Source organism: Choloepus didactylus, chromosome 1, assembly GCF_015220235.1.
Source record: "Choloepus didactylus isolate mChoDid1 chromosome 1, mChoDid1.pri, whole genome shotgun sequence".
NCBI lineage: Eukaryota > Metazoa > Chordata > Mammalia > Pilosa > Megalonychidae > Choloepus > Choloepus didactylus.
Window position 1 is genome coordinate 242,833,761 of NC_051307.1, and position 18,466 is coordinate 242,852,226.

At 58.8% G+C, this 18,466-nt stretch overlaps 1 protein-coding gene across 1 annotated transcript in view; it reads right to left on the reverse strand.

The window, feature by feature from the left end:
• The window catches only part of PLXND1 (plexin D1), a 52,466-nt gene extending 37,538 nt beyond the window's left edge, over window positions 1-14,928 (reverse strand). The window contains exon 1 of the mRNA XM_037802540.1: window positions 13,454-14,928. Coding sequence (XP_037658468.1) covers window positions 13,454-14,773 — 1,320 coding nt within the window. The 5' untranslated portion in view covers window positions 14,774-14,928. The remainder of the gene's footprint in view (window positions 1-13,453) is intronic.
• Between the last annotated feature and the right edge of the window lie 3,538 nt (window positions 14,929-18,466).

Here is an 18,466-nt window from a genome sequence, read left to right on the forward strand (position 1 = left end):
AAATCACTTCAACTTCTCTGAGCCTCAATTTACTCGAGAGTAAAATGGGTGCATCCATGGGGCCTCCAATCCCTGGGGCTGGGAAGAGAAAAATCTGTCCTAAAGGGTTTGCACAGTGCATGGCCCATGGGGTGTGCTTGGTAAGTGCTTGCTGCTCCTGTGATTTCAGGTATAATAGTTGCTCATCTTATTATTTTGAAGTGGAATTTGGAGAAGATCATGCCTAGCTCAGAAGTTTGCAAACTCAACTGCCTTAAGGCGGCCATCCTTTCACTTAGACAGCTCTCCCAGTCCCTTGTCAATCTGCATCTACTCTCCCCACCCAATATCCCTCCTGCCCCCCAAACATAATGGCCAAATGAGCTCTTTCAAAATGCAAAGCAGGTCTCCCCTGCTTAAAAAGCTCTAACAGCTTCAGTTATGCTTAGAGTAAACCCTCAACCGTCCCCGTGGCCTTGCCCCATCGGGTCCCCCATGACCTTCTAATTCCATCCGATCCCCTCCTCTCCAGCCACACTGGCCTCACCGATATTCCTTGAACATTACAGCTGGGTCCTGCCCCAGGGCCTTTGCACGTGCTTCTCCCGCTCCTGGAATGCCCTTCCCCCAGCTTGCTGTAAAACTAGCTTCTTCTCCCAGACCTAACCTGCCTGGCTTTTCACCCCGTGTGTCCCACACTGGGGGCCCAGCCCTGGAAAGTGGGTGCTGAACCTTCCCCCCAGCTGCCCCTCCCACTCACTGGGCCCCTGGCTCAGCAATCCTGCAGCTGCAGGGAAGAGGTGAGGTGGGCCCTGCCAGCGAGTAGGCAGGAGAGTGGGCGCCTGGGCCCCGAGTCCCACTGAAGGGAACGTAGACGCTTTTTCTAGGGATTATATAACTTGTCTTCACTGACTATGGATTACTTGCATCACTGAAAAAATAACTTGTTTTAAAATTAAAATTGTAAAGCCTCCCCCCACCCCACGGGTCAAGTTTCCTCCCAGAGATCTGGGACGGTCGGCCCCTGGGAGGGTGGGAAGGAAGGATGGGCAGGCTTGGGAGGCCCCGGGTGCCACCTTTGGGGTTCTTGGCCCCTATGACTGGGCCCCAGCCAGGATGGGGGGGTTGAGGGGTGTCCTGGGAAAAGCCAGATCAGGCCTCCAGCTTGGGGGTGATTTGTGGGCCAGAGCACTGCAGGGGAAGCGGGGCACGCTGGGAATCGGCTCTCACCCGCCCGCCCTGACGTTCACAAGCCATTAATTCTGCACCGAAGGAATTTTCTAAAAAGCCTTTCCCCCAACTGTTTTTTTTTTTCTTATCCTAAAAATAAAATTTTAAAAAAAATTTAAAGGAGAAATAACGATTGGCTGTTGCGAATGATCTGTGCTCCAAGAGGGAAGCTGATTCCCCAAATGCCGGGGGTGGGGAGGAGATTGCAAAGTGGCTCAAAAACAGAAGCTGGACAAATGTCTGTCCAGGCGGGCGGGAAGTGCCTGCCCTGCAGGGGGAGGGAGCTGCAGGCCGGGAAAGGGGGACAGCGGGGCTTGGCGACAGAGCAGTCGGCCTGAGCGTGGCCTCGGCTGAACTTGTTCTCCAGGGGCAGTGAGCTCCCTAAGCCCAAAATACTACCCTTGACCTTCTCACGCTGCCGGAAGTTACACCATCAGCAGCAACCCTTCTTTTAAGGCTCCTTTACTGGCAGATCTTTCGAAACACAAAGACCCCTCAGAGCCAGGGAGGGTGGGCCCATCACAGCCCCCTCTGGCCTCGCATTTTGTACCCCACTCCAATCCACACGGGTGGCCATTCTGAGGCCCAAAGCTGGTTCATCCCTCCCTGATGTAAAACCTCCCTGGGCTCCCAACTGTCCTGGGGGTAAAGCCCCAGCTCTCCAGCCTGGCATTCAAGGCCCTAGGAGATCCGGCTCCTGCCAATTGCTCAGGCACCAGATGTCGTCTCCTTCCTGCCCTCGCCCTCTGCTCTGACCACACCAATCTCTGTAGTTCCTCAAAAGTGGCCACCCTTTCCTTCCCCAGCGTTCCTGAACCTTTGTAAATGCTGTTCCCTCAGCAGCCAACACCCTCGCCATACCTCCAAGCCCATCAGGCCACTCCTGCTTACCCTGGCACTTCAGTCCTCCTTGTCTTGACCCAGGCTGTCCCCTCTGCCAGGCGGGCCCAGGCTGCAAGTTTCCATCATCCTTTGAGATTTGGCTCAAAACTTCCCCTCCTCTGTGACAGTCCTGGGCTGGTGACCACTTCCATATTTATCACTGTAGCATGTGCCTAAGCTTCTCCAGGGCAGAGACTGTGCTCTGGAGCGAGCAGTCACTAAAGAAAGGAGACTAATTTAGACTAAAGGGTGAATGACTACCTTTGGCTGCTTCCTTTCCAAGTAGAGATTGAGAGCAAACTGGTCGTACAGGATGCTGGAAAACGGACAGGGAAATGATGGGTCAACCAAAGGCCTATGGTGACTGGCAACATCAGCCGATACCTGGCTGCTACTTTGGGCTCCCCTAAGAACCTCAGTTTCTCCCTCACTAAAATGGATGGACAACAGCCACTGGTCTCAGCAATTTTTTAGGGCAGCCTGCTGCAGCAGGATGCCCCTTCCCCCACCAGCTGGCTGCCTCATGGAGCTGCAGTTCAGCTCCACCCGCGCTCCCATTAGAATTCTGACATATTGATTTCACTACTGACTATAATTGTTGACTTTCTCTCCCCAGGAAGCCACTTGGAGGGAGAGCGAGCCAGCTTCTCGGGCCTCATATCCTGCCCGCAGACCCCACCGAACCTCAGTCCTACCGCAGGTGGCTCTTTGAGGAGGATGAAGTGTTCACGGTGGACACCGAGGCAGGTTTCCAGACTCAGTGGTTCCGTCCCAGGTATGGCTACACCGGCTGCTGGAGCTTTGTGCTTGGGAAGTGAGGGCACCTTCCTGCCTGAAGCTTTTGATTATTATTGAGCAGTGACCCTGGGAACATCAGGTTTCACTGCATTTTGGGGTAGTTAACGGCAGACTGTGGGGCAGCCACTAAATATCCAGTTGGTTGGGGGCAGGGCTGCCTGCACCTCCCCTCCCCCCAACACCTCGGATTCACCCTCCACAGCGGCCAAAGGGAGCCTTTAAAACTTCAGGGCACTACATGCAATATGGGATCCTGGAATGGATCCTGGAACAGAAAAAGAACATTCATGGAATAAAGTCTGGAGTTAACGAGAATGTACCAATGTTGGTTTCTTAGTTCTGACAAATGTACATGGTAAAGTAAGATGTTAGCGATGGGGGAAATAGTATACGGGAACTCTCTGTACTATCTTGGCAGCATTCCTGTAAATCTATTCCAAAATTAAAAATCTGCAAAGCAGGTCACGTCCCCTCCACCACTCAACAACATCAATGGCTCCCCAGTGCCCTCAACATAAAACCAAACTTTGCTCCTGGAACTTCAAGGCCCCACTCAATCTGGCCCTGCCCAGTGTGTGTCCCAGTCTTGGGATGAAGACCTGAGTGAAACACAAGCCCTGTCTCCATCAGGTTAGGAGCTCAGAGAGTCGCAGAAAGAACAACGAGAGGAGATGGAGGGAGGAAGGACCAGGCCTGGTAAATAATGGGGCCTGATAGGTATACACTATTGGAGATCTCAAAGCCAAGTCTTGAATAAAGAGCCACTAATCACTCCTGGGCTGTCACTTCTTGCAAAGCCCAGTCATCCTGCAAACCCTGACTCCTCTGCCCCCTCTGCTTGCTCCACAGATGCTATGAGGCTCACAGGATGCCCAGCGGCACGTGGTCAGGTTGGGATGTGATCCCACTTTAGCACGTGCCACCTCTCCAAACAGCACAGCTCCTGAGCTACGGGGTCCACCGAGCTGACCCCTCCACTGCGGGAAAACAAGTGGGAAAAGAGCCACGGGCCTACTGTGTGTCCGCCGTAGGAGGGGACAGGATGGACTGAGTGCTGGAGGGCCTCTGTCGCCAGCCCCCAATGCGAGGGAGGAAGCTGCCTGCTGCCACCGAGAAAGGAAATATCAGCACTCCCAGGGAGTGACCAAGATGCTCACTTCCCGCTTCCCAGAGGAGCTGGGGTTGAGAGGGGGTGGCCAACTAGGCCTGCCCTCATCCAGAGAGGAAAAGCAGCCTGGAGGAACGTTTTGGGGAAACTGAGGCCCGGGGAGGGGCAGAGGCTTCCCCAGGACTCGCAGTGTGGCTAGCGGCAACTCTCCCTCTGGCGCCTGGCTGTCCAGACCAGGCAGGATTGACGGACAAATGGGGCGGTGGATACAGTGACTCAGTCAGAGTCTTTCCACAGCTTCAGAAAGGTCTGCCTCAGTTTCCCCTCCTCTGGAGGAGGTGGGTCACTGCCGCCCCAGGGTGCTGAGGTTATCCAAGTGATCCGGGCCATGCAAACCAGCCATCCGGGTGGCCCTGAGTGAAACCACATGGCAGGGCATGGGACGCCCACCCACCAGTCTCTGGTCGGACCCAGCTGGAAGGACGGCCCCTGCTGAGGTCACACGCCTACCGTGTGTGGGCACTCAGGGGCACACACACTCTTGCCTCATGCCCATCTTACAGATGAGGAAGCTGAGGCTCCTGCTCGTGCCAAGCCCCACAGCTCACTAGGGTTGCACCCCCTCCCCTCCAAGCCTCAGTCTCCTCACCCATAAAGTGGGTACCACAATGGCCCCCGCCACAGGGGGCTGCGGCAAAGCCCAACCCACAATCACACCCCATGGTCAGCCCCCTGGGCCCTCAATAAATGCTCCCGAGGAGCTCTGCAGGCTGCTGGGCAGAAGCTGGGGGACGCCTGGGAGCAGGGGGAGCCGCGTAGGACGAACTGCCCCTGCACTTCCTGCAGTCACACATCTGAGGCCAGGACTGGGGGTGTGGGGAGCCCTGGCCCCCAAGACGCCCCCCCCTGCTCTGCTCAGAGCCTGCCTGGGAACCCCGGCCGCAGCCGCTGATTCAAGCACCACCGTTGTTTTGTTAGCTGGACGCCCAGCTCCCCCCTTCTTGAAGCCGTTTCTCATGGCGGCCCAGCCAGGCCCCACTTCCAGCCCTCCTCCCTGGGTCCCAGAGGAGCCCAGAGTGGGCTGCACGGCCAGCCAGCGATGCTTCTCTGGTCCCCGTGAAAAAGTCATTCCCTCCCTCCTGCCAGCTCTAAAGAGGGGGGTTAGGGGGGCGGGCAGCAGGCTGTGCCTCCCTCCGGCCCTCCTCGCCCTGGAACAGTTACTGCCCCGGCTTCCTCCCCTGAAGGGGATCCCAGCCCAGGAGAAGCTGAGAGAGCTGCAGCGGCCTCTCTCGGGAATATTCTCCCACTCCTGGGGGATTTGGAGATCAGCTGGTGGCAGAGTTAGCCACACAGCGGCTGGCGGGTGCAGATGGGTGGGCAGGGCTGGCTCGAGGCTCTTAGCAAACATTTCTGGGCCAGGTCCCGTGCGCTGGGGACATGAGACATGACCACAGCAGATCCTTCTATCTGCCCACATCTCAGCTCAGAGACCCACCTCCCCAGCTCGCAACGGGATGGCTTTAAAATAGTTTTAAAATTAACAATAACAGTCACATCACCAGCACCACTACATCCTCTTGCCTGTGTTATCTCATTTAACCTTCACCACACCCTAAAGAGCTGATGTTACTTGACAGCAAAGGGTTCCGAGGCACAGAGAGGTGAAGCGACTTGCCCAGGGTCACACAGCCAGACCGGCCAGATCTGGAACTCAGACCCAGGCAGGCTGGCTCCAGGGGCCCCATCCGTACCCAAGACCTCACCACCTGCTGCAGTTGGGACCTAAAACAGCCCTGGGTTGTGAGCTGGGGAAACTGAGGCCCATGGAGGAGAAGGCCACTTACAGAGGGCTCAATCCCCAGTGCCCCAAAAGCGAGTGGTGGGCAGAGGCCTGTGAGGATTCCGGGCTGTAGGGCATGCCAACCCCTGCTTAGCTCCTTTCCCGGGGCCTGGCTTCCACTCCAAGGCTGCTGCCCACTGCCCCCCCATTATTTACTGATCAGAGCACAGAGTGCTACATGATTAACGCCCCGCTGGGGCCTCGCCAGGCCTCGTAATGGAGCTGCGAACTTCCTCCCCACTCCAGCGCTTGATTTATCGTGTTTCAGGCTAACGGACGATGGCTTGGATGGGGAGGGCCTCCTGGCTCAGGCAGATCCTGGAGGCATGGAGTATCAGCCTAGAGTGGGCTGGCAGGGGCCTGTCTGGGTGGCCTGTTTGGTTCGGCCCTGGCCCAAACCAGGGCTTTGGAAAGAAGAGAACGGCTGCGCGCTCCGGGGGTAGTCGGGATCCAAATCCACGTGGCTCGCGCCAGGAGACTTTCTGGGCCTGTCCCCTTGTGGGGACCGGCTGGTTTCCATGGCAATCCCCACAGTGTCTTAGCCAGAGCTGGAGAGGCCCTCCACAATCACCTGGCCCAGCCACAGTGGGGGCTTCTGGGCAAGAGCCTCCACCTCCAGCTCCTGCCAGCCCCTGGCAGCTCTAATGGGGGATCGACAGCCAGGGAGACCCTTGTAGAACCAGATCTGACTCTGCTGCTCTCTTCCTCAAAAGCCTCTCCTGGCTCCCCACTGCTCACAGGACAGTGTCCAAATCCTTGGCTTGTATTCAAGGCCAGGTGGATTCTAGCCTGAGCAATCTCTGCAGCTTTGTCCCCTGCCTGCTACTTAGGCCGTGTTTTATCACATCTCTGGGCCTTTGCTCCTGACATTTCCTCTGCCCAGAATGCCTCCCTCCCACCCCCCACAAAACTTTCCCCATTTATCAAAGTCCTACTCAAATGTCCCTTCCTCCGAGAAGCCTTCCTGGATTTCCTCAGATGGGAATGGTCAGTGTACAGCATTGGCTATAGCCTGTGTCCTGTCAGGATCTCCCTGGCTGTTCTGGGGGCTCCTAGAGAATGGGGGCAGGGTCTGATGCATCTCTTTGGTGGAGGGGCTGGGCAGGTATTGCTGGGTCATAAAGCCAAAGCCCCTCCTGTGCTCCCTTGCTCCTGAGAATCTCCGCCAGGAGCCCTGAGGGACATGAGATATTGCCAAGGAGGTGCTGGGCTCTGGTGGGTGATGATAGAGACAGCTACGGGCCTGGGGACCAGGGACAAGAGCCCCCAACACCCCGCTCACCCCGCCAAGAGCCACAGCCTGGCAGTTCTCACCAGAAAGCACTCCCTGCTCTGCACAGTGGCCCCAGTGGGAGCAGAGCTTCCTGGGGTCTATTTCCCCACCTATAAAATGGGCCCATTCCCCTCTTCCCACTGTGACCCCCCAGGGTCCCTTGGGTTCACACCCCCTCCAGTCAATATTTTGGGAGAGACCAGAGAGTAAAAATGGTGAGCATAGGCTCTGACACCCGCTTTGTCTCCATCCTGCTGTGTGAGCTCAGGCAAGTCACTTAACCTCTCTGGGCCTCTGTCTCTCCTTCTCTAGGTTGGGGATGATCCACATCTCATGGAAAGAGATACTCTATGTAAAGAGCTTTGCAGTCAATTCTCCAGAAACAACAAACCCTTGGGCAGCCAGATGCCACCCTGAAGGGGAGGGGGTGGCTGGCCAGCCCTCCAAAACCTGGCCAGTAGCACCTGGCATGGTCTTAGGCTAGGGTCAGGACCCCCACCCACGGACAGTGTTGAAAGGGATCTGTCAATCATCCATTCAACCCATGCCCCACCCCACCCCCATATGCACACCCACAGGGCCAGGGATCTGCTCCCTCCAGGGGTGAGACAAGTGAATTTTCAGGGATGACTGCAATTAGGTCTTCCCCGCCTCCCTCATCTCCTCACAGGCAGCCCTGGCCCCAGCCTTGTGGCCCAAGCCTCAGCAATGTCCCAGCCTGAGCTTCCTGGGGTCTGCATGGAGGTGCTGTCCCAAGGGGGGTGGCTGTACAAGGAGCCCCACCTGAATCCTCATGTCCCAGCCTGAGGGGAGAACTGCAGAACCCCTCGGCCTGGCCGCCTCTTGGCACGGAGCTGGGGGCATCAGCTCTAGAGCTAGCCAGCCAGTCTGCAAATCCCGACTCCCTCCTTAGAGCTGTGTGACCTTCAGCCAGTATCTTCACCTCTCTGGGCCTCAGTTCCCTCATCTGTAAACTGAGATGAATAGTACTTCTGACCTCACAGGGTGACTGGGAGCCACTCGAAATTGAGAGCTGGGTAATTATTATGCCGCCCTGGAGGGCCCAGAGGACACTTGCCCAGGGCCCCTTCCCCAACACCCCCTATGCCCCAGTAACCCTCCAGCCCCAGCAACCACAGTGGTGCCCTCTAGTCTTGCTTTCTGCATCTCAGCCTCTGTTTCCAAGCTTTGCTCAGGTGGGGACAGCACCAGACACGCCCTCGCCTCTCCCCTCCTTCTCATCACTCCCTGATCACTCTGCAGGGCCCGGGAGGTCCCTCCTGCCCCATGGGCTGCCTTCCCCGACCTGCCTGGCTGGCTGTCCCTGGGATACTGTCTCCCTCCTGGTGATAAGACCTCCCCCTGACATTTCCTGGGCACTGTGCATGAGATTTTAATCTACCTACATCCTCAGAGGGAGGCACTGGCTCCATTTTTTTTTTTTTCAGTGAGAAAGCATGAGGCCCAGAGAGGGTAAACGACTGGCCCCAGGTCACACAGCTTAGGGGCAGAAGAATGGGACTCAAGGTCAACCTTACCCTATGTACCTTGGAGCTGGGGACTACTGATTCTCAGGCCCGGAGGAGTGTGAACCGCTTCCTGGTCCAACCACCCCTTGTCTATCTCTCCAACCTGCCCAAATCCCCTCTCTCATATCCCCGACAAGTGTCTCTGCTTGTACCCCCTCAGCCACAGGGCGCTCACTACCGAGCCCTTCCTTAAGCCAAGCCAAAATGTAAAGCCCATCTTGGAAGCTCAGTCTCCTCTCCACCAGGCATTTCAGCCCCTTCAATTGGTTCAGAAAACGCCCTCTTGACTACGCACACCCGCCCACCACATGCCAGTTTAAAACTGCCTGGGAGGATTTTTTTCCACCTTTACTATAAAAAGACACCTTGAAAAGGCAGCATTGACGTTTGCCTGCTGGTTTTCCTTTTGATTTAATAAAACAAATATTATGGTCATTCAGAGACTGAAGGGATGGGTTCGGGGAGGGGTGTTAGACTCAGCCTGCCCTGTCTGTGCCTCAGTTTCCCCCATGGATAATGTGTGATGCCTTCCCAATTCCCTTTCACCTCACACAGGCTGTGATTTGAAGAAAGGGATCCAAGCTACATTCAAAGGAGACTGATTGCTTCACTCAATCTTGAAATATTCCAGCAGCCCCAAATATGCTCCCAATCAGTCAAGGACAAAGGTGGGGACCACCAGGGCCTCCGAGGGCTTCCGGGAGCCAGGGGTCTGTGCCTCTGACCTCACACCTTCTTCAATAGGATTCCCAGAGGGAAAGTGGTGGCACTATCTTAAAGGTGGAAGGCAGAAAACAAATCCAGCCAAACCCAGAGGCCACCCTGATTGGGGTTCTGGGGCTCTGGGCAGCTTGTGGGGGTCCTGGCAGGCCCCGGGTGCTGCTGAGAGACCCCTAAAGGCTAGACTGAGAGGTTGGGTTTCCAGACACCTGTCTGAACCACCTCCCTTGGAAGTCTGATGCTCCTGGCAAACAGATGGAAAGTCAGGACCCTCTGCTCCACGTTCGGCCCCATTCAGGCCACCCTGATGCCAGACAAGTCAGGCCAAAAAGGCACAGGTGGAGGGAAAGGGATTCTAGACCCCTTGCCAACCCACAACCAAAGTCATCCTCTTCCTCGAGACGCACCCCTGCCATGCATCCCCCAGCCCGACCACAGCAAGGTGCACCCCGGATGCGGGATCAGCCCGTGAGCAGTTTCCTCTCCCACCCTCCTGCTGACCTCCACCTCTGGAGCTACCATCCTCCCGGTGCCTGAACCTCTCCCAAATGCACCTGCTTACTTCCGTGTTTCAGACGAGGCTGCAAAACCCCCAGAGAACAAGGCCCAGCCCGCCGTCCCCACAGCTGCACCCCAGCACCCGCCACAGGGCCTGGCACTTGGTGAGGGCTCAAGAAATATTTGCAAACGAATGAGTAGATCTCTTGCCGGGGAGGTGGCCTCAGCTTCCTGACTCCCCTGCCTGCTGCCCAACTCCCCTTCTCACCAGCCACCACGGGACTGAACAAGATAACCCTAAGAGTCACAAGCACGTGTGCCAGGCGCTCACTGTTATCTCACTGAATCCGTTCAACAATCCTTCAAGGGAGAGACTGTTATTAGCACTCCCATTCTACAGTGGGGGAAACTGGGGTGCACTTGGATCCTGTCCCTCCTCTGGCTAAAACCCTTCATGGCTCTCCATGGCCCCCAGGAAAAGTCTAGACCTCAATATGTCCCTCTAAGACCCGCCACCCTTCCCTCTCCTTCCCTGCTCCCCCAGCCCTAGTGACCTTCTTCTCATTGCTCGGGCTGGCTGCGCTATGTCCTACCTCCAGGCCTTTGCACAGACTGTTCCCTCTGCCTGGATGCCTTTCCTCCTCTCCTGCCAGCTTCCCCTGGTGGAGTCCGGCTCATTCTTTCACCTCAGCTTCGATGCCACTGCCCCGGGAAGCTGGGACACCCTTCTCTGAGCACCCATCGCCCTGTGCTGTAACTGCTTGGTTGCTTGCCTGTCCTCTGCTCACACACACGGTCCACGAGGACGGAAAGGAGGTGAGTCGTTCACCACTGGTTCTGCACAGCACAGACTAGGGCTGGCCACATAGTAGGGGCTTAGTAAATGTTGACCTAGGTCCCTATCTGGAGCTCAGAGGTGGCATCCTTGCTGCCCAGAACAAGCCAAAGTAGGTCACTGTTTGCTCTCAAGAGCCAAGCCCAGACTTAGTATAATGTCCACTGGGAGAATAATACTAATGACAACGAGAACAGCCAATATCAACCTGGGGCTTACTAGATGCCAGGAAATAAGTGCTTTACATTAAGTAATTCATTTTGCCTTTAAAACAAAGGACAAAAGAGTCATTGGAAATAAGGACTGCTTTTGTGCTCTACAGATAAGGAGCTTGAGGCTCAGAGAGGTTAAGCCACTTGCCTAAGGTCACACAGCTCGGCAGCTACAGAGTAGGATTTGAACCCAGGCACCTGGTGCAAAGTCCAAGTTCATCCCCAGTTGGGGAGGTAACAACAGCCTGGAATGAGAATAACACTCACCCAGCCAGCCCCACGTCCAGCTGTGCCACATCTGGGAGCTCCCGTGGCATTGGTCCACAGCCGAGCATGGTGAAGGGGAGTGGGGGGTGGGAGGTGGAGTGGAGTGGCCAGGCGGGTGCTGGCTTAGGCCCTCCTGGGCCGCCGTCCCGTCCCCGGGGCCATGTCCCTGAAGAAGCCCCGCCCCCAGGAGTGAGTCATGGCACTGGGCCCAGCTGGGGGACATGGGACCGTGGGAACTAGGAACGTTCCTGCCAGAGCGGGAGGTGGGGGATTGTGGCCGGCTGAGGAATCCCACAGATCAACTCACATGGAAGGGCCGGGAGGCAGGGCCTGGAACCCACCCGCAGGAGGAAGGCTGCCCAGCCCTGGGCCTGACAGGACCTTCCCTCTGGAAAGCAAGGGCTGACTCCCCCCCCCCACCATCACTCACCTCCTCCAGCCCCAAAGCCTGCTCTCCGGAGGGAAGAACGTGGTTCCGCAGTCAGGAACGGTAGGGGTCCCCCAGATGGCAGCCAGGCACATAAAGAACACTGTGGCAGCCCCGACCCTGGTGCCCATGGCTGGCACATCCATCCCTGGGACAGTCGGCCCAGCTCCCCCGCTACGACCTTTACTTTCAGGGCAGCCGCCGGGTGGTAGGCAGCTGGGGGAGCCTGATGGCGGGAGAAGGAATCTGTTTGCTCAAAGCCCCAGTGTTGGGGACGCCCACGGGGGAATAATTAATCTGGTGAGGTTCCTGCCACAATCATGGGTCAGAGCCATGGAGAAGAGATAAGGCTGCCGAGAGGAGTGGGGAGGCCTGGGACTGAAACGGGTTCCCCAGACTCAGAGCATGGAAAAGGCACACAGTAGGAGAGCAAGGTGTCATTTCTAAACCTCCTTCCTCTAAAGTGGAAAAAGGGAATCAGCAGGCCCGCCTCCCAGGGCTGATGGGAGAAGTGGTCCCTTCCTAGTGGGGCTTCCTGGAAGACCAAGCTCAACTATTTTGTAACCGATGCACAAAATTCCATCTTGCACCCCTGTGTCATCTCCCACCCCCACCAAGGCCACAGAACCCCCTCAACATACACACTGATACCCACAATTTGGCCCCCCAGCCACTGCCCAACCCAGACTCTGACACTTGGGCCCTGTTCCTACCCAGCTTGTGTGCCCCCCACAGCCCTCTCCCACCCTCTACAGATAACTTGTTCACCTCCTGGCCCCCCCCCCCACCTGCCCACCTCAGCCACCTGGGGCTCCCCCAACACACACACCCTGAGCTCTGTAGGGGAGCAAAGGCTCGATGTTAAGAACACAGATGCCGAGGCTAGACAGCCTGAGTTCAAATCCCTCTTCTGCTACTTCCTGGCTGTGTGATGTTGAGCAAGTTACTTAACTTCTCTGTGCTCCCCCCACAAACCGGTTTCTTCATCTGTTAAATGGGGATGAGAGCAGAACATGCCTCACAGGGTTGTTCGGAGAACTGAGAGAGTTATTACTCACAGTGGATTGCCCCCACATCCCCCATGCCTGGTACATACCGAGTTCTTGGGAAATATTTGTGGAATGAGTGAATAAAAACTGACCTCAGCCAATCCCTGTGTACCAACCACGTGGCCTCCCCCGAGTACCTATTGTTTTCTAAACACCTGCGTCCTCTGGCACACAGGTCCCACTGCACACCCAGGCCCACCCTGCTGCATCACTGTCCCTGCTGCACACACCCGCCTGCCTTGCAGATCACTGATACACAAGTCTGTCGCCCCCACCTTGCCCCCCCGCCCCCGCCCCATCTGCAGGGCCCTGGTGCACACCTGTGTGGTTTCCTGCACACCTGCCACACCCGTGCATACAACTGTCCACTCCCAATGCTCAGTGACAGCTCAAAAAGGCGGCTCACCCAGTGGTCCCAACATAAACCTTTAGTCGGGCGTGCGCTTGCTGCAGCTCAGCACGCACTCTTGACCTCCAAGCACACCTGAGCTGTATGCGCACCTTTGGATACCCGCCCGCCCATCGGAAGAACCCTCTTGGTATAGCTAAAACCCCGCACTCACAAGTGAGTCTCCACGCGCACGCACCTGGGCCGCATTTGCGCAGTGGACCCTCTCCGCGGACACCTGTGGCTCCCTTCAGCCACGTGCACCTGTGGCCCAGAGTACACACTTGGGTTCCTGCACACGCACACCTGGGTCCCGGCCCGCTCACTGCCAGGCGCCCGCTCGGCGCACAACCACGCCCGGCCACCAGCACGCTCCCCCTTCCTCCAGTCCCCTTGCGCCCTCGCGGCCCGGGTGTACCTGGATGTTACGCTTGCGCTCGCAGGCCGGCCCAGTGCCCTGCACCACGCTGTCGAGCACGGCCACCACATCCGGCGCCGGCTCCACGAAGCAGGCGGTGCGCGCGGCGCGGATGGCGGCTCGCACGTCGGCGAAGCGGAAGGCGCAGAGCGCGGCAGGGGCCGCGCGGGCCGCGGGGGTCCCCGGGGGCCGCTCGAAGACCGCAAAGAGCAGCTCACGCGCGGGGAAGACCGACACCAGGCGGCTGTAGAGTTCGCCGCGACCCGCGCCGCCCGCGCACTGCAAGCCCAGCTGGATGTACGATTCGGTGAGTTTCTTGGCGTCGCCGCCGGCGCCGCGGGGTAGGCAGATGCGCGCCAGTAAGCTCCGGGCCTGGCTCTCCTTGTCGCCCGCGCGCGCCTCGCTGTTGAGCGCCAGGTAAGCGTAGGACGGGGCGCCCGGCGGCGGGTCCGGCGGGTGCAAGAAGGCGCGCACGAAGCCCAGCTTGTGCTGCTCCTTGGCGCCCTGCTTGATCTTGAGGATGTTGTCGTCGGAGGGATTGAGGTCGAAAGTGAAGAGTTTGGCCAGGTCGCCGCGCGCGTCCAGGGAGCGGATGGCGATCTCCGGCGTGTTCTCGAAGCGGTGATCCTCCAGGCTGCGGTTGCGCGGGAAGAAGGCGCTGCCGTAGCCCGTGTACGTGGCGCCCACGAGCAGGCGGCTGCTCCCCGCGCCGGCGGCCGGCGGCAGGACCAGCCCCACGGTGGACGCGTTCGGGTGGTTGGCAGCCACGTTCAGCATGCTGGGGAACACAGTGACGGGCTCGGCGGGCGGCACGGCGGGCGGGAAGTGCACGGCCACGGCCGAGATGTTGCCCCGGCGCCGCAGCTGGCAGAAGCCCTGGTAAATGGAACCGCAAACGACCACCAGGCCCTGGCCGGGGTCCAGCTGCAGAATCTTGTTGTAATTGTCGGTGAGACGCCGCGGGTGCTCGCACGAGGCCTGCGGCAGCTGCGGGGCGTGGCACAGCGGGCTATCGGCCACGGGTCCCACGGCCGCCTCGGCCTCCAGGCTCAGGTTGGGGCCCGACAGCTGGTAGAGGCGGTTGACGGCCGCCAAGTACACGGTCCCCGCCGCCCCGTCCAGGGCGAAGTTGTTGGTGGGCGTGGGCGAGGGGAACCGGCGCTGGATCTCCAGGGCGCCGGCCCGCGCCGCCCCCAGGAGCAGCAGCAGCGGGAGCAGCGGGCGCAGCGGCGGGGGCCGGCATGGCGGGCGCGGCGGCAGGGGGCTGGCCGCGGCGGCCCGGGCGCTAAGGGTTGCGCCGCCCGCGGCGCGACGAGCCATCCGGGCGTGCGCGGGCTGCGCTGCGCGCGGAGTGCATGGGGCGCGGCGCGGCCGGGAGCCGGGAGCCCGGAGGCGGCAGGAGGCGGGGGGCGGGCCCGGGCCGCGAGGCGCTTCCTGCCCGCGCCAACCGCCCCCGGCCCCGGCGCCCCGGCCAGGCTCTGCCGCGCCGCCGCGGCCCGGGGGCGGGACGGGGGCGGGTCTGCTGCCGACACGCCCTCGCGCCCCGCCCCGGCCGCGCCCCGCTGCCCGGGTTCCCTCTTCCGCGCCGCCCCGCGCCCCGCCTGGCGTCCTCGGGCTCCCCCGCAACCCTCGCGCTCTCCGGGCTTCGCCCCGCCCTCGGGCCGCCAGGCCCCGCTCCTCGGTCGGTGGGTCCGGCCGCCCCGCGCCCTCCAGGACCCTCCGGCGCGGCGCCCGCAGCCCGAACCTCCCTCCCAGGCGCTGCCTCCGCCCGCGTTTCCCTTGCTCCTTCCTCCTTCTTGGGCGCTTGGCCTGTCTCGCTCCGGCTTTCCTCGTTTTTTTCTTCTTTCTCCCTCTGCCTCGTGCGCGCTCTCTCGTTCACACCCACTGTCTCTGTGTGTCAGCCTCTGTTTCCCCTCCCGGCCAAACCCCGTGTGCGTTTCTTTTTCTAGGTATCTGGTTCTCGTCTGTCTGACTCAGTTTCTCTCTCCCCGTCTCTGTCAACGCCCCCGTCTCCCTCCCCTGGTTCGCTTGCTCTCTCCGATTCTGCTCGTCTGTCCCCGTTCTCTCTCCTTCTTCGTGGCTCCCTCTGCCGCCTCCCCCCTCACTTTCTCTCTCTCTGCCCCTCAGCACCTCCCGCCCATCTCTCCATCAGTGTCTCCCTCCCTGTCCCCCTTCGCAGCCCCTCCTTATCTCTCGCCCCACCTCACAGTCTGCATCTTTCCCCTTCACGGGGCAGGGTCCAGTTCTCAGGCCCCGGGTCTGGGGCTCCCCCTGGGCCAGGCAGTCTGGGGGCACCAGGCATCTCAGACCCCATGATCTGCCCCCAGCCCCATGAAAGGAGTTTTACAAGTGGCAGGACAGAGGGGTAGTCCTCAGGGGTCAGACTTATAAATCAAGGAAGTATTGAGAACGGATATATTTTAGGTGTGGGGCAGGCTGGGCCACTTGGTTGCCTGTGATGGGGACCCAGCCCTGCCAGCTGCTGTCCCTCTCCCAGGCACTTCTCCTTTGTTCAGGACACCTGAAGGATGACAAAGGACCCCAGGCTTAACAGAAGTTTAGGCACACTGGACATGCTTCTCCTTTCGCCTGGAAAGGAGCAGGGGGCACTGGTGTCAGAGGCAGGTAGCGAGGACTGCCAACTCAGAGCCTGTGTGAGCACCAGAGCTGGCACACAGCCCACAACATCTGGCATTGGAAAGTTTGTTGACTGCCCCGTCCCAGGTACGGAGCCAAGCACTTTACATGTATTTGGTCACTTGGTCCTCACAGACCCCCTCTGGGGTTGGTCATTATTAGCATCCCCATTTTACAGATGTGGAAACTGAGGCCCTGAGAGGTGAAGGGACTGGTCCAAAGAAGCTCAGCCTATAAGAAGTAGAACTAGAACGTAAGAAATCCAAAGTCTGTCCGAAGCACTCCCTCCCTGACCTCAGGCCAGCTCTGGCTTCTCAAAATGGGATCCCCCAAAGACAGCCCCCCAAGCCACCACATGGTAACCAGTGGCCCTCTCTCTGAGTGAGGCCTGGCCTCCCCTCACCTGTTCCAGGATGGTGTTCCCACCCAGCCAGGAAGGAAGGGCAGGGGGTTTCGCTGTGCCCCACAGGGCAGGCAGGAAAGGCCAGGCCTCCAGCCACCCCCTACTTCCCTGGCCCCAACACCCCACCCTCGTCTTCCTGCCATCAGCATTCGCCCACCACGCCTGCCTTTTTCCAGCCCCTTTTATCCCCCTGGCCATCCACTGCTTTGATGGCGAGGGGCGTCCAGCTGCAGGAAATCAGAGGCCTCCTCCCGGCACCCTGTCCACCGGGGCTCAAGGCCACACAGAGGATGGTCTGATGGGACTGACATCTCCACCTCCGTCTCAGTGGAGAGGGGTGCTCATGTGCCAACCATGGGGATGAGCTGTGGGGTCCAGCGGGGGACTTGCATCAGTGTACCCTCCCCAGCCCACCCCTCCTCAGTGATACACCCCCCCTACCCCCCCATCCCACCCTCTCCCCCACACCACCAGTATCAGTCCATCTGTCTGTCTCTTTCCCAGGTCTTATGTTTCTCTAGCCTTTCTTCCTCTCCCCCACCCCTCCATTCTGTTTTGGACTTCTTGCTCCTCCCAGTTTCTCTCTCCCTTTGTCTCTCTTCTGGTCTCTCTCCCCTCCCCTCCTTTCCACTCTTTGTCTCTGGCTGTGCATCTCTCTGTGTGTCTCTCTGTCTCCCTCTCTCTTCCCCCACCCCTCTCTCCCTCTTTCCTTGCCCCTCCCTTCTTCCTTCCTGTCTCCAGGCTCAACTTGCTGCGTCCTGCAGCTCCCCCCACTGAGCCTCAGGGATAATGCTCCCCATCGTCGCAGCTCAGCCCACAGTGGAAGGTTCTGGGCATTTTGGACATTAAACCCCCTGCCAAGCTGAGAGCACAGGACTAGGGAGCTGCCCAGGGGTTGGGGGTGCAGGGTCCAGGTTAGAATTCAGGGGGCATGGCCAGGGTCCCAGCGTCCTCAATTAAGCCCAAGGTGGGGAGAGCTGTGTGGCCTTGGGCAAAGCACTTGCTCCCTCTGAGCATCTGTTTCCTTTGGGAGGTTGTGAGATTTGGAGAACATAAGGAGTCAGGAAACATGGTGCACCACGCATGTTGCCGGCACTCGGCAAACTCATTTCTCTCCCCTTGTTGCAGTGAGGAATGGCCCATGAAGCCCATCCTGGAGGTGGCGGTCGGGGGCATCAGAAGACCAGGACCCCACTTCCTGCCCTGAGCCCCATGGCAGCTGGCACAGCCTCTGTCTACCAACAGCTGAGTTCTTCGTCCATCACTGCCCTGCACGATCTCAGCTCACAAGACTGGAGTCATCAAACCCATTTGACAGATGGGGAAACTAAGGGAGGTTAGTAAGGTGAGGATTCAAACCCAGATTCGTCTCCAGATCCTGCGCTTTCTCCCCTCCCACCCTCCGGGCCAGAATGGGTCATGGGCAGCAGCCTCCCTAAACCCCTGGTATAGGGGTATATTTGCAGTTACTTCTGCTTTTGGCACATGGTACCAGTTTTCCACGTACAACAGTGATACAAAGTTTCCTTGATAAATGCATGTATTAAAGTTTTTTTAAAAGCACATTAAAGACAAATATGAAGTAGGACATTATACAGGTGGTACAAGAATGACTGAAGTTTGGGAAACATTGACCTGCTCCAACGCCTTTGTGGATGAGGACTTAGTGACTCAGAGAGGGGCAGGTCCTTGCCTGGGGTACCCAGAGAAGGCGGGGCTCGGCTCTGCTCCACCATCCTCAGCTCTCAGGCCGCCCAGGGCAGAGCTGCTAGGAGGAAATGTTTTTCTTCTTCAATTGGAAAAAATAACAGTGGGGCCTGGACAGCACTGGGAGAGGGGCTCCTGCCCTCTTGGCCACTGGGTCCAGCCTCGGAGAGCGCTTTCCCTACAGGAAGTGCTCCTGACTTACTCACTCGGCCCCTCCCCCCCACCCCCCAGCTCTGCCTTGATAACAGGAAGGTGCTAGAAATGGA